Genomic DNA, 24,317 nt, shown 5'->3' with positions numbered 1-24,317 from the left:
GAAGGTCTGGTTACTGTTAGTGGTTAGCACACTTCCGAGTCCAGATATTCTGATTAGACAGTTTCTTTGGAATCAGAAGGTAGAATTTTGTTTTTCCTGGCTTTGTACTTTATACATAAAAATCTAGATTAATTTTAGTAACTTAAGAAACAGAATAGTAAGTTGTGTTGGTGTATTTCTTATGTAAAGTCTATAAATTGACTCATTTGTAACCTACCAACTGTACAAAAATAGTCATAAAGTTGTAAATTTTGAAGACCCCAACTGATTTTTAGTAGATTCTGATAGAGGAAGACCTGCTCTAGCAAGTTATTTTTATTTCGTTGATTTTCGGAATGATACATTATTACAAAAATTGGGTTAAAGGTCACGATAGCATATTAAAGGTCACGTGACCTACTTTTCACAAAATTTAATTTTGACAAAAGAAGTGCTTTGAGCATGCAATCCTCATTATTTGAATAACAAATGCACATATATTCGATGAAAATTGCCATAGTTTTGACATATTAATACCAAAAGGGTGGTATTTTACTCTAAAAATGCCATTTTTTTGTGGCTTCTGCCCTGACCACATGGTAGGTCGGATCGGGCTAAAAATTGGTGTGTATTCATTGCTCATTAGGACCTACAAGCACAGCAATTTTTATTAAAATCGGAAGACATGAGGTAAAAAAGTGCGTTGGTCTGACATGGAATGACCCACAAATGGAAATAAACAAATAAACCCAAAGTATGGAAAAAGTAGTTCATAAAATACCCTATATAATCATTATATCGGGTATTTTATGAACTACTTTTTCCATACTTTGGGTTTATTTGTTTATTTCCATTTGTGCAACACAAATTAAATGACAAATTATAAGAAATTGATATTAATATAAATATAATGTCCATATCTCAGTCATTTCTGCATATTCTCTACGGTCATTGTTTGGTATGTGCTTGTAATATGCAGGTAAATCTGTGTTCTCAAAAAGTGAGTAAACTTTTTATCGCAGGTATGCAATAAAATATTTTATGTTCGGTGCATGCAGGTTGGGAAAACTATATTGGAAATGGGCCTACTTGTGTTTCATTCTTAAGGGTCACGGACGTTCAGCTTGGATGGCGCTATGCTAATTATAGTCTGGTTCCCAGACCTAACAATTATTCCCGACGCTCACGTCTTAAATTGTAGGTCAGGCAGCCTCCGTGGCTAAAAATAAACATGACATTAATGGCCCTTTTTCAAAGCGCGGCTTCGTTTCCGATTTCGCTTTATCACTTGTAGCTTTTAATGTTCTGACCAAATCTTTAAATAAATCACTTGCTTCGTAATATCATACAGTTATGATAATACAGTTTGATGTTTTTGTAAGATAATATTGAGTAATGTTGATCTGGAATCTTCAAAATTAGGGAACCAAATAGCACTGTTAGCAGGCGGAGCCGAATGAAGACCGAGTTTTGGAAAATCTCGGTAACGGTGTCAAATTCAAAATTGTACATGACGCAGCAAAAAGTTCGCCCGTACGATCCGAGTATATTTGATGCACAAAATCGTCGTTGAACTATTTCAAGTTTTCTAAATGAAAACAATGAATATTAATTATCAACTCATTTAAAATAAAATTAATAAGCAATTAGCAGTTAATTAAACCTATATTATATACACGGAAAACTTCGGAAATTTTCGGAAAAAGGAGGAATTCCTCCCGTTTTAGTCACGTGACGTAAATTGTAATACATTGTATTACCGGAGGCTACCTATGGCGTGTCCGACGTTGCAATATTCAATATTTTGCAATATATATGTTGGATGTTCAATATGTGTTTGTTATCTTTTACATTTATGTGCGATGTTCAATATAATTCATTTTATCACTGAAAGATAAAATACATTATTCTCCACGAACACAAGGCAGGCTGAGTTTCAAACTCTCTGTTAATCAGCGGATGGTTGCTATAGTGTAGAATTAGTAAACATATTGATTGCCTAAATTGCAGCTGACCATCCATTGCTGGCATGAAGCTAAAAACGCTGTTCATAGGCAGAAGTTGATATAACTTCCAAGGGAGATATAAACATTGATACAAATGTGATAAGTCCACGCGCGCGCACAGACGCACTACGTGCACGCCGTGAATGAAAGGCCAGTTCGGCGTAGCTTTTTGAGACCGCTACATCAAAAATAAACCCACCTCCTCCCCTTCGCCCTCCATACTTTTATACTTCTATAAATGATCGAAGTTGGCTGGGAGCGACGGGCAGTGCTTCAATTCAAACTAAATAAACAAGTTGGGTGAATAGTTCTTAAGTAAAACCTTTGAATTTGGACGTTAAACATTTAACAAGTTGTGTTTAATCTTTGTAAAAAAGTACGCCAAGCATCCATTTGTAATGATGGGGCATGCCAACCGTATCTACGAGCGGTGGATCAAATCGGTGTGCTTTAACTACAAATAACTTCTTGAGTAATATAGGCATATAAATACTAAAGTCACGTGACAAATACTTAAGTCATGTGACAAAACACTTTGGCTAGCATCCACTTGTTCAGGTGGGGCTAGTGAATGGTTGGCAAGCGTGCCAAGGTTTCGGGCCAAGTGATGCCAAGCATGGCAAGGCTTTGGGGCAAGCGTGTCCCATTTTTAGCTTGTTTAAAATGTTTCTAAGGCAAATATCGTTTAGCAAATAGGTAATTATTGTTATGTTATAGCTTGTTAACGTATTTACGGACATTTAATACAGTTAAACATTGACCGAGGAGAAATAAATTAGCGGCTCAAAAAATCTATGCCAGAAAAGTCAAATCAACTCTCACTGTGTGGTTTTGTGTGTTGTCTGAGAATAAGTGTGCGATGTTTTTTTCATTATTTGCGCGATGTTTAATATATTTGTGCGATGTTTTACAATATATGTGCGATGTTCAATATATGTGTGCGATGTTTTACATTGATATGCGATTTTCAATTTATATGTGCGAAGTTTTTGACGATATATATGTGCGATGTTTTCAATATTATGTTCGATTTTTTGCATTAAATGTTCGATGTTTTTCGATACAATTGTGTGTGTTGTTCTACAATATATTTGCGATATTTTCAAATATGTGAGCAATGTTTTACACATATGTTTGACATTTCGAGCTATTTGTATTCGATGTTTCATCGGTATGTTTGCATTTTATCTTTTGCAATATAAATTTGATATTTCCCTTTTCATTCGATGTTTCTTTAAGAGTCAAAGTCTGGTTACTAGACCGCAAAAGTCTGACTATTTTGCCTAAAGTCAGTGTATGAGACGTCAGGGGATCGCGTAAAGTGATTAGAGCCAGACCTAAACGGTAAAAACCGGAATTGTGGGTAATTCTTTAAGCATACGCAATGCGTTCATCATTGTGTGGGCAGTACCCCCAGCTGTGCCTGTACTACCCATAGTGTTATGTGCATCATCTATGCATTGAGGAGTGCATGACAAATGGTCTGAGCTCCAAGGCCGATATGCACCTGTCCCATTTAATGATCCAGTTACCTGATAATTTGTTAGCATAAGCTGATGTAAACTTGGGCAAAATGAGATGTTTATGAAAAAAAATCAAATTGTAAGGGGTTAACCTTGATTTTTTTAGCAAAATAGGGAAAAATCAGATGTTTCTGGAAAATTGCAGATTGTATGGGGTTAGATGTTTATAAAACATTTCAAATTGTAAGGGGTGAACATTGCATATTTTAGCGAAATTGGGCAAAATCAGATGTTTCCGAAAAAATTCAGATGTAAGGGATTAAGGCCAAAAAAAAAGTCTCCGGTTTCTGGTATGCGGGCGCGTCGCCGTAGCCATGCGCGTCGGCAAAATGAAAAAGTTTTTATTTTCAATGAACGATGATGTCTCAAAACCGCCAAACTCACTGGTTTGACTGGAATCCTGCTGCTGCAAAATTTTAACGTGTTTTTAGATGGGGTTATGATCGAGAATAAGCTTTATGTGGCCTCTCTGGTCTCCCATAATATTTGCACTAAGTTTAGTCGGGCACCATTTGCAGTCATCAGCCGACATTTGAACCAAAAAAAACCAGGTATAAAAAAAAAGCCGCGTCGCCGCACCACTTTTTGGGCAAGCTACATACCAGAAACCGAAGACTTTTTTTTTTGGCCTAACCTTGCTTTTTTAGTGAAATTTTGCAAAGTTAGATGTTACGAACAGTTTCAAATTGAAAGGGGTTAACCTTGCTTTTTGAATAAGATTGGGGAAAATTAGATGTTCATGAAAAAAATTCAAATTGTAAGGGGTTAACCTTGCATTTTTTTTAAAGCAAAATAGGACACAATCAGATGATTCTGGAAAATTGCAGATTGTTAGGGGGTAACCTTGTATTTCAAGCAAAATTGGGCAAAAAAGAAATGTTTATGAAACATTTTAAATTGTATACCTTGTATATTTAGTAAAATTTGGCCAAATCAGATTTGTATGAAAAATCTAAAATGGTAAGGGGTTAACCTTGTTTTTTAGCAAAATTTGGAACATATTTTACAAAAATTGGGCAAAATCAGATGCTTCTAAAAAATCCAGATGTAAAGTTTCCGCAAAAAACAGCTGTTGAAAAAGAGCCCAATGTTGAACTTTACTGAGTCTGAGGTCTAGCGAGGGGACGATCCTTATTTCAACTCCCGGAGATTCACTGACAGTCTCTATTTTTCTTTTTAACAAAGTCGAAATAGCTGAAGAGGGAGGTGAGAATCTATATGTGCCCAGATACAAAGAGTAGAAACCTACGCGTCTGCCTTTTGAAAATACACAATTGCGGTGTTCATTGTTGCGTAATGATCCGCCTATCACACGACTGTTTTGCACATTAGGCTGTGTTATGCAGCTTCCTAACAAACCAAACACACTGGGCTCATTATATCGACTTGTTTTTACCCATTAAGGTAAAGCAAATGGACCCAGTAATCTTCCTGGCGCGTTTGCTCACCTATAAAGACAACTTTTCTCAGTTTAAGGAAAATTCTAAGTTAAAGAAATGGCCGAGTGGTTACGATTCGTCGTCCACGGTTAGCGGGGTCCCGGGTTCGAATCCCGCTGGTGTCTTTTTGGTTTTTAACGTATGAGTTCAATTATTCACTATAAGAGATTTAATTTCCCGTCGTAAAGTACCAACAGTACCTTAGCTTAATCGGTAAGCACTGCTGCTGGTACTGTCCGCGAGTTCCAGGTTGGCGCCTTCGTACAGATTCAGGGCATGTGGTCCACTCGGAGGATCAGGGCTTAGGGGCCGCCCTGTTCCTCCCTTAGCTCTTTGCTTTTACATGGTGCCTGGCCCTCCGGGGTTATATGGATGGATAGGGAAGGAAGTGTGTATTGGTCGGGGACGCCGAGACCCCGGAAGAGAACTAAGGGATCGGCTGGGGCATTGTTATGGCTCAGACCGATCCCTGAAAGCTTGACTAGCACATAACTTTTTGATTTCTTTTACCCTCTTTCTTTTATACTTTGGTTTAGTTTGATATCTACAGCTGCTCGGCAGGTCTACGGGTAGTATTAAAGTTGAAACAAAGGTGTATGTCATAAATCAATGAATATTTCATAATTGACTATAATTTAAACGGAGTTTCGTTTGATCAATTTGACTATCATTATATAATGACGCGATTGCCAATTGACGTAAGAAAAGCCATAAATTATACCGGGAAAGAATAAAGATGTACATTGTAATATGAATATATTTATACATCTTTCAAATAACGTGTCTTTAATTGTGAGCATTCCAAACAATACAGTAATTCGCAATAGTAATAGAATGGTATATGATAGCACGATCAATGCGTCTCTATTATATTTAAAAAAATATATAATTTAGGCGCCTATTTGTGAAATATTCTTTGATTGACTATGAGCATTCCATACGAATGAGTTAATTCGCAAAATATAGTAACAACAAAAGAGAAAGGAAAAAGAGAAAATTCCTTTACCCTAAAAACTGGGGAAATAATTTGTTTTAAAACAGTCAAATGGGACACTTCATGTATTGATTTAACAGTTTGTAGTTAACCTTACATTTTAGCAAAATTGGGAAAAATCAGATCTTTCTGGAAAATTTCAGATATTAAGGGGTTAACCTTGCTTTTGTTGTAAAATTTGGCAAAATAAGATGTGTATGAAAAATTTCAAAGTGTGTAAGGGGTTAACCTTTCTTTTTTAGTAAAATTGGGAAAATTTAAATGTTTACGAAAAATTTCAAATTGTCGGTGGTTAACCTTGCATTTTTTAGCAAAATAGGGCAAAATCAGGTGTTTATGGAAAATTTCAGATGGTAAGGGGTTTACTTTGCATTTTTGGCAAAATTGGGCAAAATCAGATTTGTATGAAAAAAATCAAAAATTGTCAGGGGGTTAACCTTGCCAAATTAGGGCAAAATCAGATCATTCTGGAAAATTGCAAATTGAAAGGGGTTAACCTTGCTTTTTTAAGCGAAATTGGGAAAAATCAGATGTTTCTTGAAAATTGCAGATTTTAAGGGGTTAACTTAGCATTTCTAGCATAACTGGGCAATATCAGATTTATATGAAAAATCTCAAATTGTAAGGGGTGAACCTTGTATTTTTAGCGAAATTGTGCAAAATCTGATCTTTCTGGAAAATTTCAGATTGTAAGGGGTTAACCTTGCTTTTTTAGTGATATTTGGCAAAATAAGATGTGAATGAAAAATTTCAAATTGTAAGGGGTAACCTTGCTGTTTTAGTAAAATTTGGCAAATTTAAATGTTTATGAAAAATCTCAAATTGTAAGGGGTGAACCTTGCATTTTTTAGCAAAATAGGGCAAAATCAGGTGTTTATGAAAAATGTCAGATTGTAAGGGGTTCACCTTGCTTTTTTAGCAAAATTGGGAAAAATCAGATTTGTATGAAAAATGCAAAATTGTAAGAGGTTAACCTTTGCCCAATTAGGGCAAATTCAGATGTTTCTGGAAAGATGCAGATTGAAAGGGGTTAACCTTGCATTTTAAGCAAAATTGGGCAATATCAGATTTTCATGAAAAAAAATCCGATGTAAGGAATTAACCTTACTTTTTTTTAGTGAAATTTGGTAAAAATTAGATTTGTGTGAAAAATCAAAAATTGTAAGGGGTTAACCTTTGCCAAATTAGGGCACTAAAAAAGCAAGGTTAATCCCCTTACATCTGAAAATTTCAAATTGTTAGGGGTTAACCTTGCATTTTTTAGCAAAATACGGCAAAACCAGGTGTTCATGAAAAATTTCAGATTGTAAAGGGTTCACCTTGCATTTTTTAGCAAAATAGGGCAAAATCAGGTGTTTATGGAAAATTTCAGATGGTAAGGGGTTTACTTTGCATTTTTGGCAAAATTGGGCAAAATCAGATTTGTATGAAAAAATCAAAAATTGTAAGGGGGTTAACCTTGCCAAATTAGGGCAAATTCAGATGTTTCTGGAAAATTGCAGATTGAAAGGGGTTAACTTTGCATTTTAAGCAAAATTGGGCGAAATCAGATATTTCTGAAAAAAATTCCGATGTAAGGAATTAACCTTACTTTTTTTAAGTGAAATTTGGTAAAAATTAGATGTTTATGGAAAATTTCAAATTGTAAGGTGTTAGCCTTGCTTTTTTAGTAAAATTTGGCAAATTTAAATGTTTATGAAAAATCTCAAATTGTCAGTGGTTAACCTTGCATTTTTAGCAAAATTGGGCAAAATCAGGTGTTTATGGAAAATTTCAGATTGTAAGGGGTTAACTTTGCAGTTTTAGCAAAATTGGGCAAAATCAGATTTGTATGAAAAATCAAATATTGTAACCTTTCCAAAATAGGGCAAAATCAGATGTTTCTGGAAAATTGCAGATTGAAAGGGGTTAACCTTGCTCTTTTAAGCGAATTTGGGAAAAATCAGATGTTTCTTAAAAATTGAAGTTTGTAAGGGGTTAACTTGGCATTTTTAGCAGAACTGGGCAATATCAGATTTATATGAAAAATCTCAAATTGTAAGGGGTGAACCTTTACATCTGGATTTATAGAAGCATCTGATTCTGCCCAATTTTAGTAAAATATTCTCCAATTTTTGCTAAAAAAGCAAGGTTAACCCCTTACCATTTTAGATGTTTCATACAAATCTGATTTTGACAAATTTTACTAAATATACAAGGTACACCTCTTACAGTTAAAAAATTTTCATAAACATTTCTTTTTGCCCAATTTTGCTAGAAATACAAGGTTCACCCCTAACAATCTGCAATTTTCCGGAATCATCTGATTGTGTCCTATTTTGCTAAAAAAAAAATGCAAGGTTGACCCCTTACAATTATAATTTTTTTCATGAACATCTAATTTTTCCCAATCTTATTCAAAAAGCAAGGTTAACCCCTTAAAATCTACAATTTTCCGGAAACAGCAGATTTTTTTCCCAATTTCACTAAAAAAAATGCAAGGTTAACCCTTTATAATTTGAAATTTTTCATAAGCATCTAACTTTGCCAAATTTCACTAAAAAAGCAAGTATAATCCCTTACATCTGAAATTTTCCAGAAACATCTGATTTTGCCCAATTTTGCTAAAATTCATTTTATCACTGAAAGATAAAATACATTATTCTCCACGAACACACGGCTGGCTGAGTTTCAAACTCTCTGTTAATCAGCGGATGGTTGCTATGGTATGGAATTAGTAAACATTTGATTGCCCAAATTGCAGCTGGCCATCCATTGCTGGCATCAAGCCAAAAGTGCTGTTCATAGGCAGAAGTTGATGTAACTTCCAAGGGAGATATAAATATTGATACAAATGTGATAAGTCCACGCGCGCGCACAGACGCACTACGTGCACGCCGTGGATGAAAGGCCAGTTCGGCGTAGCTTTTTGAGACCGCAACAACAAAAATAAATTTCTCCTGGAATAAGCGTTTGTTTGCTTACATTCCATGGATTTTCGTTCACATTTGAACTTCGGTTAGTGAACTTATGATTTGCAAATGTTATGCAGCTGACTTCAGTGATCTTTGGGGGTTTTGGAGACGGCATTTACGTATATCCTACGAGTACGACCATACAGCTTTTACAAGATGCCTCGTCAGAACGTCAGCCCAAGCGATCCGCTCGCTTGTCGACATTTCATGTGATTTGTCACAGCCGTCCAAGGTTTCCAGAACATGAATTCTCAGCGTTATAGGCCTAGGCCTACTCGTATTTTTTGGAATGCTGAATCACCACTGGATTATGTCAGCCGTCCATGATTAAAGCTTGTGTAGTCCTATTTGAATCATGGCCCTTCATAAGTTTACGGACACCGAAGTCCAGGTGCTAAATCAACGGTCATGACGGTGCGTTCCAGTCGAGTCCGGGCGGTGCATCCCCGCCCAGCTTTCAATCCGCCCCGGTGCTGGTGGCTGGTGTTCTCGGCATGCTTGACCGCGGCAACGTGTCGGCCTGCAGTACAGTGTGAACGCTGGATCTTTGTTCGTCACGACCCTCTCTCGAGATTTCCCGCTTCGTGCAATGGCTTGGACATCATGCTCAAACATGCCAGGCATGATGGAATTCAAGGTGAGAATTTTCCAATCACACAGCATTTGTTTTGGGCCCGTTTGTTTGTTGTACTGTGCAATATCGTGTGAAGTTTTTGTTCACCGTTTCTATGATTTTAGTTTTAACGCTAGGCCTCAATTATACGCAGCCAGCGGTAGGGCCCTATTGAAAGTGCGGAGATCGATCGACATTTGATTGAATCCTACAATTTACTTTCATACCTTCATGGTTTGACCTAATTTGGATAGTTGAATTAATGATTTTGATATTTAAACTGAAAAAATTGTCCAATATGTCTGATGAGTTTTACGGCACATTGAATGTAATATCACCATGATCACTCAGACGGGGCATCGGTGTTGACGTCGGCATAGGCCTAGGCCGATTTGATACAAATTCGATCATTCGGGGACCGTTAAGCGCGATAATAAAATGCCTATCCACTGCAAGCTGAAGGCGAATCATGGCGATTAGGCATCACTTGATCACCGAGGCCTTAACTTTGGTAGCCTACTGAGTCAACTTTATACCTGGGTAGCTTAATTGTTTGCCATAATTAATAAGCCTAGGCCTACATCCTGGTTTCCTTAAAGCTATGACTATGAGCGTGAGCTATTCTAAGTGTGCAGTTGACTTGTTCATTCACTTTGCAATTACTTCCCTCAACGGAGATACCTGGTCCCTACTTCATTTTCTTAAAAAAAAAAAAAAAATTATTGAATTTTATCAATAGTTTTGTTTTTGCAGCCAGCCATTTATGTTTAATAATATAATTAATAGGCCTTTGTTGGCCCTATATTACGACATGTTGAGGCATGCATTGGGGGCTTGTTTTGTTTTCCTAACATATAGGACTAAAACTCATGAAAGAATTAGCAGGGGCTAGGCTCTTGCGCCTATTCAGTTATTTCATTTGTTTCATTTGTATTTGTCTCAAATCGTGGCCAGAGTGCAAATGTAACCGTAAAACATAATAAGAAGTAAATGAATAGCCTAATATAGTAATAAATAAATAAACTAACAAACACACAAATATATATATAAAAAAAAAAAAATCCAATAAGATACTAGAGCTAAAACAGCCCTGGGCAATTAATTAATTTTTCAGACCATTTCTAGTCTGACAAATGTTATTGTTCTGCAGCTAATTTGAGCCGATCTTTCGGCATTGGTTCCTAATACAATAAATAGGGGCCCGGGGCCTATAATAACACCGCGGTGCAACCTGAGCAGTTTTTAGCCAGTGCATGTAATGCTAATTACATAGTTATAAACATAATCATGATGATATTAATTGTAGGGCCTACACAATTAAATGTAAAGAAAGCACTTTAATGCAAATTAAAAAAAAAAAAAAACAAGAAGAAGAAGAGGAGTGACAGTGTCCCCACTGGCATGATTAATCTTGACAGTTCCTAAGATAAGATAGTACTTCCACATAAATTTGCGATTTTGGCCAAACATGACATGATCGCTGTTTGTCAGAGCAGCTGCTTTCGGAGCAGGTTGGCAGATCTGAGATCACTGGATGGGCACTTTCTTAACCTATTTTGAAAAGGCATGTTAATTGTTAACCCAAGGAACCTGGCCAAAGAGTCCAAAAACGCAGTAGGCTCCGCTTGACAATGTGTAATTAACCCAACCTTGTATGATTGCAGCAAAATGCTAGATTCTTTTTCACACAATTAAGGGGGACCTATTCATTCGAGGTATAGTTTCTCTCCTGTTTAGCTTGACATCCTTTTCTGTCACCTGGGCCAACTTGTGAAGCCATAGGAATTTATACTGACATTCAAAATTATAATGAAATACTATACTACAAACTTTAATAATTAAATAGTAAAAATTTCTACTAATGCTATAACAGCGAGACTTTACCATAGACTTGTGCACAAACCTAAACTATCACCTAATCCAAGTTTACCTTTTATCTTTTCTTCACGAAATTTGGTGATTTTCTCGAGTTAGATAATTTGCAACACAAACATTCCTTGTCCTAAGGGTCGTTCTAACAATAGGGTGACTCCAATTTGTCACCCCCACATGGCATGTTGCCAAAATCCAGATGTGACTTGCCAAATAAATTAAAAAAAAAAAAAAAAAAAAAAAAAAGAACCTGTCGCCCATTTGTGGGATGCTGTAGATTATATAATAATAATGATAATTATGATAACTAACACCCTGACAAAACAAATAAACACCCCAACAAACAAACAACCTAACGAACACATAAACAAAAAATAAATGAATACATTTAAAAGATAGATATGTTTGCAAAGGATAGCTGCTGCTTTGAGTATTTTCTGTTGCAGGATGCCAGGGGATAGCACACGCTACAAATTGGTTTGGGACCGGGACTCAAACCATCGAATGCTCTTCAGATTTGCAACATTGAGGTCTTCCAAGGTTGGACATCTTGTCAAGTTCGGTTGGTACTGATCGTCCAGCAATTTGGCCAGTTTGGCGTCCAGATTATAAACTGTTGCCTAAAGGCGAATATCAGGAAAATAACTGTCAACAGGAAAAAGCTGTCAACAGAAAAAGCGGCACACTTTTTTGACCATGACCTATTAAATTCTATGGACATCCATTTCAATTAAGTTGACGCGATTTAAAAGCATGATGGCATTGAGGAGGATAATACAACATAAAGTGTACGCTAAGTTATATGATCCGTAGACACATACATTTAACCACACGTTGCGCGTTTACGTGCTTGACGCAGATCTTTAGCAGCCCAATTGTACTATTCATATGTAGGCCTACCTGTAAGTGTATTAATATTTCCCATTGTCATGTTAACGTTGATGCACCGTACTTAAGCCTCCTGCTGGTTATGATTTTTCAAAAAAAAAAAGAAAATTGGGCTTCAAAAACAAGAAACAGATAAAGCTGGTTAGAAACATTTCTTGACATGAAATGAATATTGCTAAGTAAATTACAACTTGGAATTTTCTAAATTGCATTCATGCTTTTGATGTCATTGTATTGGGTTGTAGGTTGTACATAGTCCTGGCTATTTTGTACTGTATTTTATATTGAACACGGAATACTTATCTTCAGGTAACAGTTTGAATGACTAGCTATAGCTATACATTGACTGTTTACATTTAATAACGGCTACTTCAACAAGTTCATTGTTTTAAGGGGATTTAAGTAATAATTGTACTTTTGGAAGTTAACATAAACAATTAAAAAGTAAAAAAAAAAAAAAAAAAAAATCTGTATGCCTCCAGATAATTTTGCTCCAAAAACTACAAAGAAAACTTGGTCGCCTATTTGGGGGCCGGAAGGGAATTTTTTCGATCTTTTCCACCAGGATGGGTTTCGTACTGGCTTTTTCACCTTTTTCAGGAGCAATAATAGCTAATTTGTTTAGTTCACGTTAGTGATACTCACAATAGGAGGTTGATATGTTGGGGATATTTCCCCTTACTGATTTATATTAGATCTATCCACGGGAGAATAGTACATTTCGTCCTCTTTTTGTCCACGAATGGTTTTGCCACTTTGTAGGCCAGCTTAGAAGGTAGCCACTAACATTTCCCCCTTTGTATCAATTGAATCTATATCGATCAGGATTGGTTTGAGAAATATATAAATGCATTTAATCAACATTTGTAATTAGTTTTACCTCTTTTGACAACGTTATCCAATGATCAAGTTGTGGCGTATGATTATAATACCTGACTTTGTAATGTGTATTATTATAATGCATGTTTAATTTTCAAAAATTTCAAGGAGGCAGCTTGTGTGGTTTAGGAAGAGTGCCTAAGATTTGTGGCAAGCATGCCGATGAGGTTACAGCATTAATGATGTTTGCAACATTAACTCTTTAAAAAAAAAAAAAAAAAATGGTAGCAATCCTCAGTTGGTAATAGTTATACACAACTCCAGTAGGGCCCTGGCGCTAGTATTTGTTTCGTTCAGTCTTTCTCTTTTGGGGTTCTACTCTTCGGGGTAAGGGTGTGAGGGTACTGCCTGTCGTCCCATGGGGCGCGCGTCGCGCGTTTGGCGAAGTTGGCTGGGAGCGACGGGCAGTGCCTCAATTCAAACTAAATAAACAAGTTGGGTGAATAGTTCTTAAGTAAAACCTTTGAATTTGGACGTTAAACATTTAACAAGTTGTGTTTAATCTTTGTAAAAAAGTACGCCAAGCACCCATTTGTACTGATGGGGCATGCCAACCGTATCTACGAGCGGTGGACCAAATCGGTGTGCTTTAACTACAAATAACTTCTTGAGTAATATAGGCATATAAATACTAAAGTCACGTGACAAATACTTAAGTCATGTGACAAAACACTTTGGCTAGCATCCACTTGTTCTGGTGGGGCTAGTGAATGGTTGGCAAGCGTGCCAAGTTTTCGGGCCCAGTGATGCCAAGCATGGCAAGTATTTGGGGCAAGCGTGCCCCGTTTTTAGCTTGTTTAAAATGTTTCTAAGGCAAATATCTTTTAGCAAATAGGTAATTATTGGTATGTTATAGCTTGTTAACGTATTTACGGACATTTAATACACTTAAACATTGACCGAGGAGAAATAAATTAGCGGCTCAAAAAATCTATGCCAGAAAAGTCAAATCAACTCTCACTGTGTGGTTTTGTGTGTTGTCTGAGAATAATTCATTTTATCACTGAAAGATAAAATACATTATTCTCCACGAACACACGGCTGGCTGAGTTTCAAACTCTCTGTTAATCAGCGGATGGTTGCTATGGTATGGAATTAGTAAACATTTTGATTGCCCAAATTGCAGCTGGCCATCCATTGCTGGCATCAAGCCAAAAGTGCTGTTCATAGGCAGAAGTTGATGTAACTTCCAAGGGAGATATAAATATTGATACAAATGTGATAAGTCCACGCGCGCGCACAGACGCACTACGTGCACGCCGTGGATGAAAGGCCAGTTCGGCGTAGCTTTTTGAGACCGCAACAACAAAAATAAACCCACCTCCTCCCCTTCAACCACCATACTTTTATACTTTTATAAATGGGCGAAGTTGGCTGGGAGCGACGGGCAGTGCCTCAATTCAAACTAAATAAACAAGTTGGGTGAATAGTTCTTAAGTAAAACCTTTGAATTTGAACGTTAAACATTTAACAAGTTGTGTTTAATCTTTGTAAAAAAGTACGCCAAGCACCCATTTGTACTGATGGGGCATGCCAACCGTATCTACGAGCGGTGGACCAAATCGGTGTGCTTTAACTACAAATAACTTCTTGAGTAATATAGGCATATAAATACTAAAGTCACGTGACAAATACTTAAGTCATGTGACAAAACACTTTGGCTAGCATCCACTTGTTCTGGTGGGGCTAGTGAATGGTTGGCAAGCGTGCCAAGTTTTCGGGCCCAGTGATGCCAAGCATGGCAAGTATTTGGGGCAAGCGTGCCCCGTTTTTAGCTTGTTTAAAATGTTTCTAAGGCAAATATCTTTTAGCAAATAGGTAATTATTGGTATGTTATAGCTTGTTAACGTATTTACGGACATTTAATACACTTAAACATTGACCGAGGAGAAATAAATTAGCGGCTCAAAAAATCTATGCCAGAAAAGTCAAATCAACTCTCACTGTGTGGTTTTGTGTGTTGTCTGAGAATAATGCAAGGTTAACCCCTTACAATTTGAAATTTTCCATAAACATCTGATTTTGCCCAATTTTGCTAAAAAAAATGCAAGCTGAACCCCTTACAATTTGAAATTTTTCATAAACACGATATTTTACCAAATTTCACTAAAAAAAAAAGTAGAATTAATTCCTTTCATCGGAATTTTTTTCAGAAACATCTGATTTTGCCCAATTTTGCTGATATGTGCAAGGTTCACCCCTTACAATTTGAGATTTTTCATAAAAATCTCGTTTTGACCAATTTTGCTAAAAATGCAAGGTTAACCCCTTTCAATCTGCAATTTTCCAGAAACATCTGATTTTGCCCTAATTGGGCAAAGGTTAACCCCTTACAATTTTTTGATTTTTAATACAACACGATTTTTCCCCATTTTGCTAAAAATGCAGGGTGAACCCTTTACAATCTGAAATTTTTCATGCACATTAAAATATGCCTAATTTTATTAAAAAAGCAAGGTTAACCACCTTACATCTGAAAATTTCAGATGTAAGGGGGTTAACCTTGCTTTTTTATTGCCCTAATTTGGCAAAGGTTAACCCCTTACAATTTTTGATTTTTCATACAAATCTGATTTTTCCCAATTTTGCTAAAAAAGCAAGGTTAACCCCCTTACATCTGAAATTTTTCAGAAAGATCTGATTTTGCCCAATTTTGCTAAAAATGCAAGGTTCACCCCTTACAATTTGAGATTTTTCATAAAAATCTGAAATTGCCCAGTTTTGATAAAAATGCAAGGTTAACCCCTTTCAATCTGCAACTTTCCAGAAACATCTGATTTTGCCCTAATTGGGCAAAGGTTAACCTCTTACAATTTTGCATTTTTCATACAAATCAGATTTTTCCCAATTTTGCTAAAAATGCAAGGTGAACCCCTTACAATCTGACATTTTTCATAAACACCTGATTGTGCCCTATTTTGCTAAAAAGTGCAAGGTTCACCCCTTACAATTTGAGATTTTTCATAAACATTTAAATTTGCCAAATTTTACTAAAAAAGCAAGGTTAACCTCTTATCATTTAAAATTTTTCATTCACATCTTATTTTGCCAAATATCACTAAAAAGGCAACCCCTTACAATCTGAAATTGTCCAGAAAGATCTGATTTTGCCCAATTTCGCTAAAACTACAAGGTTCACACCTTACAATTTGAGATTTTTCATAAACATCTAACTTTGCCAAATTTCACTAAAAAAGCAAGGATAATCCCTTACATCTGAAATTTTCCGGAAACATCTGATTTTGCCCAATTTAGCTAAAATGCAAGGTTAACCCCTTACAATTTGAAATTTTTCATAAACATCTGATTTTGCCCTATTTTGCTAAAAAAAAATTCAATCTTAACACCTTACAATTTGAAATTTTTCATAAACACCTAATTTTTACCAAATTTCAATTAAGAAAAAAGTAAGGTTAATTCCTTACATCGGATTTTTTTTCAAAAACATCTGATTTTGCCCAATTTTACTAATATATGCAAGGTTCACCCCTTACAATTTGAGATTTTTCATGAAATTCTGATATTGCCTAGTTTTGCTAAAAATGCAAGGTTAACCCCTTTCAATCTGCAATTTTCCAGAAACATCTGATTTTGCCCTAATTGGGCAAAGGTTAACCCCTTACAATTTTTGCTTTTTCATACAAATCTGATTTTTCCCAATTTTGCTTAAAAAGCAAGGTTAACCCCCTTACATCTGAAACTTTTCAGAAAGATCTGATTTTGCCCAATTTTGCTAAAAATGCAAGGTTCACCCCTTACAATTTGAGATTTTTCATAAAAATCTGAAATTTCCCAGTTTTGATAAAAATGCAAGGTTAACCCCTTTCAATCTGCAACTTTCCAGAAACATCTGATTTTGCCCTAATTGGGCAAAGGTTAACCTCTTACAATTTTGCATTTTTCATACAAATCTGATATTTCCCAATTTTGCTAAAAATGCAAGGTGAACCCCTTACAATCTGACATTTTTCATAAACACCTGATTTTGCCCTATTTTGCTAAAAAGTGCAAGGTTCACCCCTTACAATTTGAGATTGTTCATAAACATTTAAATTTGCCAAATTTTACTAAAAAAGCAAGGTTAACCACTTATCATTGGAAATTTTTCATTCACATCTTATTTTGCCAAACATCACTAAAAAAGCAAGGTTAATCCGTTACAATCTGATATTTTCCAGAAAGATCTGATTTTGCCCAATTTCGCTAAAATTACAAGGTTCACCCCTTACAATGTGAGATTTTTCATAAACATCTAACTTTGCCATATTTCACTAAAAAAGCAAGGATAATCCCTTACATCTGAAATTTTCCAGAAACATCTGATTTTGCCCAATTTTGCTAAAATGCAAGGTTAACCCCTTACAATTTGAAATTTTCCATAAACATCTGATTTTGCCCTATTTTGCTTAAAAAAAATTCAATCTTAACACGTTACAATTTGAAATTTTTCATAAACACCTAATATTTACCAAATTTCACTTAAGAAAAAAGTCAGGTTAATTCCTTACATCGGATTTTTTTTCAAAAACATCTGATTTTGCCCATTTTTTCTAATATATGCAAGGTTCACCCCTTACAATTTGAGATTTTTCATAAAAATCTCATTTTGCCCAATTTTGCTTAAAATGCAAGGTTAACCCCTTTCAATCAGCAATTTTCCAGAAACATCTGATTTTGCCCTAATTTGGTTAACCTCTTACAATTTTTGATTTTTCATACAAATCTGATTTTGCCCAATTTTGCTAAAAATGCAAAGTTCACCCTTTACAATCTGAAATTTTCCATAAACACCTGATTTTGCCCTATTTTGCTAAAAAATGCAACGTTAACCACTGACAATTTGAAATGTTTCATAAATATTTAAATTTTCCCAATTTTACTAAAAAAGAAAGGTTAACCCCTTACAATTTGAAATTTTTCATACACATCTTATTTTGCCAAATTTTACTACAAAAGCAAGGTTAAGCCATTACAATCTGAAATTTTCCAGAAAGATCTGATTTTGCCAAATTTCGCTAAAAAAATGCAAGGTTCACCCCTTACTATTTGAAATGTTTCATAAACAGATTGTTTCACACATAGGGGCCTAAATTATATATTTTTAAATTTAATAGAGACGCATTGATCGTGCTATCATATACCATTGTAATACCATTGCGAAATACTGTATTGTTTGGAATGCTCACAATTAAAGACACGTTATTTGAAAGATGTATAAATAATATTTATATTACAATGTACATCTTTATTCTTTCCCGGTATAATTTATGGCGTTTCTTACGTCAATTGGCAATCGCGTCATTATATAATGATAGTCAAATTGATCGAACGAAACTCCGTTTTGATTATAGTCAATTATGAAATATTCATTGATTTATGACCTACACCTTTGTTTCAATTTTGATACTACCCGTAGACCTGCCGAGCAGCTGTAGATATCAAACTAAACCAAAGTATAAAAGATAGAGGGTAAAAGAAATCAAAAAGTTATGTGCTAGTCAAGCTTTCAGGGATCGGTCTGAGCCATAACAATGCCCCAGCCGATCCCTTAGTTCTCTTCCGGGGTCTCGGCGTCCCCGACCAATACACACTTCCTTCCCTATCCATCCATATAACCCGGAGGGCCAGGCACCATGTAAAAGCAAAGAGCTAAGGGAGGAACAGGGCGGCCCCTAAGCCCTGATCCTCCGAGTGGACCACATGCCCTGAACCTGTACGAAGGCGCCAACCTGGAACTCGCGGACAGTACCAGCAGCAGTGCTTACCGATTAAGCTAAGGTACTGTTGGTACTTTACGACGGGAAATTAAATCTCTTATAGTGAATAATTGAACTCATACGTTAAAAACCAAAAAGACACCAGCGGGATTCGAACCCGGGACCCCGCTAACCGTGGACGACGAATCGTAACCACTCGGCCATTTCGTTAGCTTAGAATTTTCCTTAAACTGAGAAAAGTTGTCTTTATAGGTGAGCAAAAGCGCCAGGAAGATTACTGGATCCATTTGCTTTACCTTAATGGGTAAAAACAAGTCGATATAATGAGCCCAGTGTGTTTGGTTTGTTAGGAAGCTGCATAACACAGCCTAATGTGCAAACCAGTCGTGTGCTAGGCGGATCATTACGCAACAATGAACACCGCAATTGTGTATTTTCAAAAGGCAGACGCGTAGATTTCTACTCTTTGTATCTGGGCACATATAGATTCTCACCTCCCTCTTCAGCTATTTCGACTTTCTTAAAAAGAAAAATAGAGACTGTCAGCGAATCTCCGGGAGTTGAAATAAGGATCGTCCCCTCGATAGACCTCAGACTCAGTAAAGTTCAACATTGGGCTCTTTTTCAACAGCTGTTTTTGCGGAAACTTTACATCTGGATTTTTTAGAAGCATCTGATTTTGCCCAATTTTAGTAAAATATGCTCCAAATTTTGCTAAAAAATCTAGGTTAACCCCTTACCATCTTAGATTTTTCATACAAATCTGATTTTGCCAAATTTTACTAAATATACAAGGTATACAATTTAAAATTTTTCATAAACATTTCCTTTTGCCCAATTTTGCTAGAAATACAAGGTTAAGCCCTTACAATCTGCAATTTTCCAGAATCATCTGATTGTGTCCTATTTTGCAAAAAAAAATGCTAGGTTAACCCCTTACAATTTGGATTTTTTTCATGAAAATCTAATTTTCCCCAATCTTATTCAAAAAGCAAGGTTAACCCCTTACAATCTGCAATTTTCCAGAAACATTTGATTTTTTCCGATTTTCGCTTTAAAAAAAATGCGAGGTTAACCCCTTTCAATTTGAAATTTTTCGTAACATCTAACTTTGCAAAATTTCACTAAAAAAGCTAGGTTAGGCCAAAAAAAAAAGTCTCCGGTTTCTGGTATGGAGCTTGCCCAAAAAGTGGTGCGGCGACGCGGCTTGTTTGTTTGGTTTTTTTTACCTGTTTTTTTTTGCTTCAAATGTCGGCTGATGACTGCAAATGGTGCCCGACTAAACTTAGTGCAAATATTATGAGAGACCAGAGGGGCCACATAAAGCTTATTCTCGATCATAACGCCATCTAAAAACACGTTAAAATTTTGCAGCAGCAGGATTCCAGTCAAACCAGTGAGTTTGGCGGTTTTGAGACATCATTGTTCATTGAAAATAAAAACTTTTTCATTTTGCAGACGCGCATGGCTACGGCGACGCGCGCGCATACCAGAAACCGGAGACTTTTTTGTTTGGCCTTAATCCCTTACATCTGAAATTTTTCGGAAACATCTGATTTTGCCCAATTTCGCTAAAATATGCAATGTTCACCCCTTACAATTTGAAATGTTTCATAAACATCTAACCCCATACAATCTGCAATTTTCCAGAAACATCTAATTTTGCCCAATTTTACATCAGCTTATGCTAACAAATTATCAGGTAACTGGATCATTAAACGGGACAGGTGCACATCGGCCTTGGAGCTCAGAGCATGTGTCATGCACTCCTCAATGCATAGATGATGCACATAACACTATGGGTAGTACAGGCACAGCTGGGGGTACTGCCCAAACAATGATGAACACATTGCGTATGCTTAAAGAATTACCCACAATTCCGGTTTTTACCGTTTAGGTCTGGCTCTAATCACTTTACGCGATCCCCTGACGTCTCATACACTGACTTTAGGCAAAATAGTCAGACTTTTGCGGTCTAGTAACCAGACTTTGACTCTTAAAGAAACATCGAATGAAAAGGGAAATATCAAATGCATATTGCAAAAGATCGAATGCAAACATACCGATGAAACATCGAATACAAATAGCTCGAAATGTCAAACATATGTGTGAAACATTGCTCACATATTTGAGAATATCGCAAATATATTGTAGAACAACACACACAATTGTATCGAAAAACATCGCACATTTAATGCAAAAAATCGAACATAATATTGAAAACATCGCACATATATATCGTCAAAAACATCGCACATATAAATTGAAAATCGCATAGTTAAATGTAAAACATCGCACACATATATTGAACATCGCACATATATTGTAAAACATCGCACAAATATATTAAACATCGCGCAAATGATTAAAAAAAATCGCACACTTATATTGAACATCGCAAATAAATGTAAAAGATAACAAACACATATTGAACATCCAACATATATATTGCAAAATATTGAATATTGCAACGTTTGACACGCCATAGCTACCGGACCTAAGATTCATCAGGAATAGTCGGAATCTTTTGGTCTGGGAACCAGACTATGCTAACTATTTCGCGCGCTCTCCAATGATTGCCAGTATTTCGGCCCTAATAACGTGCCGTTTGTTCGTTGTTTATGTTCTGTGACAACTTTTTTGAAAACATGCATTTGCTTTCCAAAGGTGGTGATAGTTAACTTGAAAGTTGATAAGGTTGATGCTTGCTGAGACTGAAACACCTTTGACAGGATTTTTTTTTGGGGGGGGGGGGGGGGGGGGGTTGAGGGGCTGGATTCGAAAGATGCTGACGAGAAAGATGCTGACGAACATGATGTGATATGATTTTTTTTTTTAATCACTCTTGGCCGCGTGTACGTTCTGGGCCACCGTAAATTGAAACACCGGCTCCGTTCTTATTTGGGCATAATTTCTAGCTGGGTGCTTGATCCTGCATGGACTACAAGGGGCAACCAGGAATGCAGCGCGACGGGACCAAGCTGGGACGGTGCAACAACTGCACGCAAAGCTCCTGAATTTTTGAAGTGGAATCTCTAGATAATTCACCATGGATTCGGAGAGTAGTCGACGGTCCATTGCCTCGCAGTACTTTATGGATGAGGATTCCACAACGGCCGATATGGCAGAAGGAATCAACACGTCAGATCGGGTAAGATGCTAACCCCTGCATGACCTGGCACCTGGCTATCAACGAATGTCAGACAAGTCGACCGTTGAGACAACTCGACTCGGGACAAGTCGACCGTTGAGACAACTCGACCGTTGAGACAAGTCGACCTTTGAGACAACTCGACTCGGGACAACTCGACCGTTGAGACAGCTAACGTGCACGGCACGTGCACGGTACGGCCACGCGGTTGACCGGAGATGCGCGCAAAGGCCCGGCAAAAACGAACGACGTGCACGGACAATCACGCTGCGCTATATCGGCTCTGCTCTGTTATATGCAACAAAAAAAGTCGTGTCTAAACGGCGATCAGCCGCCGTCGAAATCCCCGGTACTATCCCCAGAACTAGGCCCAAAAACATGCGAGGCGACTTGTCTCAACGGTCGACTTGTCTTTCAATTTATCGCACATACGGTCGAGTTGTCTCAACGGTCGAGTTGTCTCAACGGGCGACTTGTCCCGAGTCGAGTTGTCTCAACGGTCGACTTGTCTGACCCCCCTATCAACTCAGTGTCAGTTGTCAGTGTCAGCAACGGGTACATGATTAACGTTTAATAGTTTAGGATAGGGCCCCGTTTAATAAGAGAATTAAAAAACACTTTTATGTTTCGGGATTTACCTAAATAGTCACCAGCACTATCACTGCATTTGTCGTGTGCCTGGCCATGCTGGCAGAAGGGTGAATGTGCGTGCGGTCTTATGCCCAAACACGTACATGTAAGCACCCAAATGAATCTCAGTCAAAGGGCGTAGGCCTAGGCCTAGCCCGACTGCGTCTGGCCGTACAGCTATCGCAAGCTCTGTAGTACGGCCAGACGCCCGATGCTTCCACAGAGACTGAATTTTGTTGGCCGCCGATGTAGCGATTTTGCTACATCTTTCGATCGCGATTATCTTTTCATCCAGGACACAAATTTCCAAAGTTAAGGTTCGTAGTCGTAGAGCCACTCATACCTTTTCGAAAAAACGTTCTTTGGTCTCAATATTTTCATCCATCTGGCCACAAGACGAATTTCAGTCATCAGATTCCACAAATATCGTCCCCCATGCGATCCCCCATGCGATTTCAAAATGGCGGCCGCGCTGTAATGTATGCAATATGCAGGCGCGCCCGCGCAAACTCTTGAATATGCATAAACAGTCTGTGACGTATGACCTCGTGTTTTTGGACGTGCGTACGTGCGGCGGGCCGTACGGTTATACGTCACAGATTGTTTATGCATATTCATAAGTTTGCGCGGGCGCGCCTGCATATTGCATCATTACAGCGCGGCCGCCATTTTGAAATCGCATGGGGGATCGCATGGGGGACGATATTTGTGGAATCTGATGACTGAAATTCGTCTTGTGGCCAGATGGATGAAAATATTGAGACCAAAGAACGTTTTTTCGAAAAGGTATGAGTTGCTCTATGACTACGAACCTTAACTTTGGAAATTTGTGTCCTGGATGAAAAGATAATCGCGATCGAAAGATGTAGCAAAATCGCTACATCGGCGGCCAACAAAATTCAGTCTCTGTGGAAGCATCGGGCGTCTGGCCGTACTACAGAGCTTGCGATAGTACTGTACAGCCAGACGCAGTCGGGCTAGCCTAGGCCTACATGTATATGTAGAAAACGGCAACTGTGTAGTTTAGGACCCTGTTCCTATAAGAGTTACTGGACAGTGGACTCACCTAAGAAGTAAGATGTCATGTGGATGGATTAATTTGGTGAAGAGAGGGTAGGGTTTTGATTTTGGAGCGAAATTACATCACAGGTGCATGATAAAAGGGCGAACGTTAAGTGTAGGGCTCCTGGGTTTTTTTTTATCAAATTAGAGTCAATAAATGTTTTTTATTGCTCAAAAATCACCTTTTCAATCAAAAGCAGACTTTTCTCAATTCTAGTGATGCCCGTTTTCCAATTTTGAACAGTTTCTTGTGGTAGAAATCACGATTTTCCTGCGCGGTTTGTGTTTTGCGATTCAGTGCGTCATGTAACAATGTCCTAAAGTATAGTCAAATTTAGCTGGGAAAATATTGAATCATTTACTGAGAAAGCCTTTGGAAAATATCAGTTACCATGTTTATTAAAAAAGAAAATCAGTGCTGGCCAAATATCAACTGCCTGTTTCAAATTGTTCACAGAATGTTTCTTAACCACCGTATTTCGGTCTATTTATTCAAATTCACAACACATAATAATTTGGAACACGAAAATATTGCTCTGCGAAAGAAAAAGCTGTTAAATTTTTTTATTCAACATAATTTCAGGTGTTGGCTTCTATTTGGTTTTGAAAC

At 37.2% G+C, this 24,317-nt stretch overlaps 1 protein-coding gene across 1 annotated transcript in view; it reads left to right on the top strand.

The window, feature by feature from the left end:
- The first annotated feature begins 21,844 nt into the window (after positions 1–21,844).
- LOC119740592 (symplekin-like) overlaps positions 21,845–24,317 on the top strand; it is a 35,624-nt gene continuing 33,151 nt past the window's right edge. Inside the window, 1 exon segment of the mRNA XM_038215945.1 lies at positions 21,845–22,015. Coding sequence (XP_038071873.1) covers positions 21,914–22,015 — 102 coding nt within the window. The 5' untranslated portion in view covers positions 21,845–21,913.

Source organism: Patiria miniata, unplaced genomic scaffold (assembly GCF_015706575.1).
Source record: "Patiria miniata isolate m_02_andy unplaced genomic scaffold, ASM1570657v1 HiC_scaffold_5, whole genome shotgun sequence".
NCBI classification, from domain to species: domain Eukaryota; kingdom Metazoa; phylum Echinodermata; class Asteroidea; order Valvatida; family Asterinidae; genus Patiria; species Patiria miniata.
Note: the sequence above shows the minus strand (reverse complement) of the source record. Positions and strands in the feature narration are given on the sequence as shown.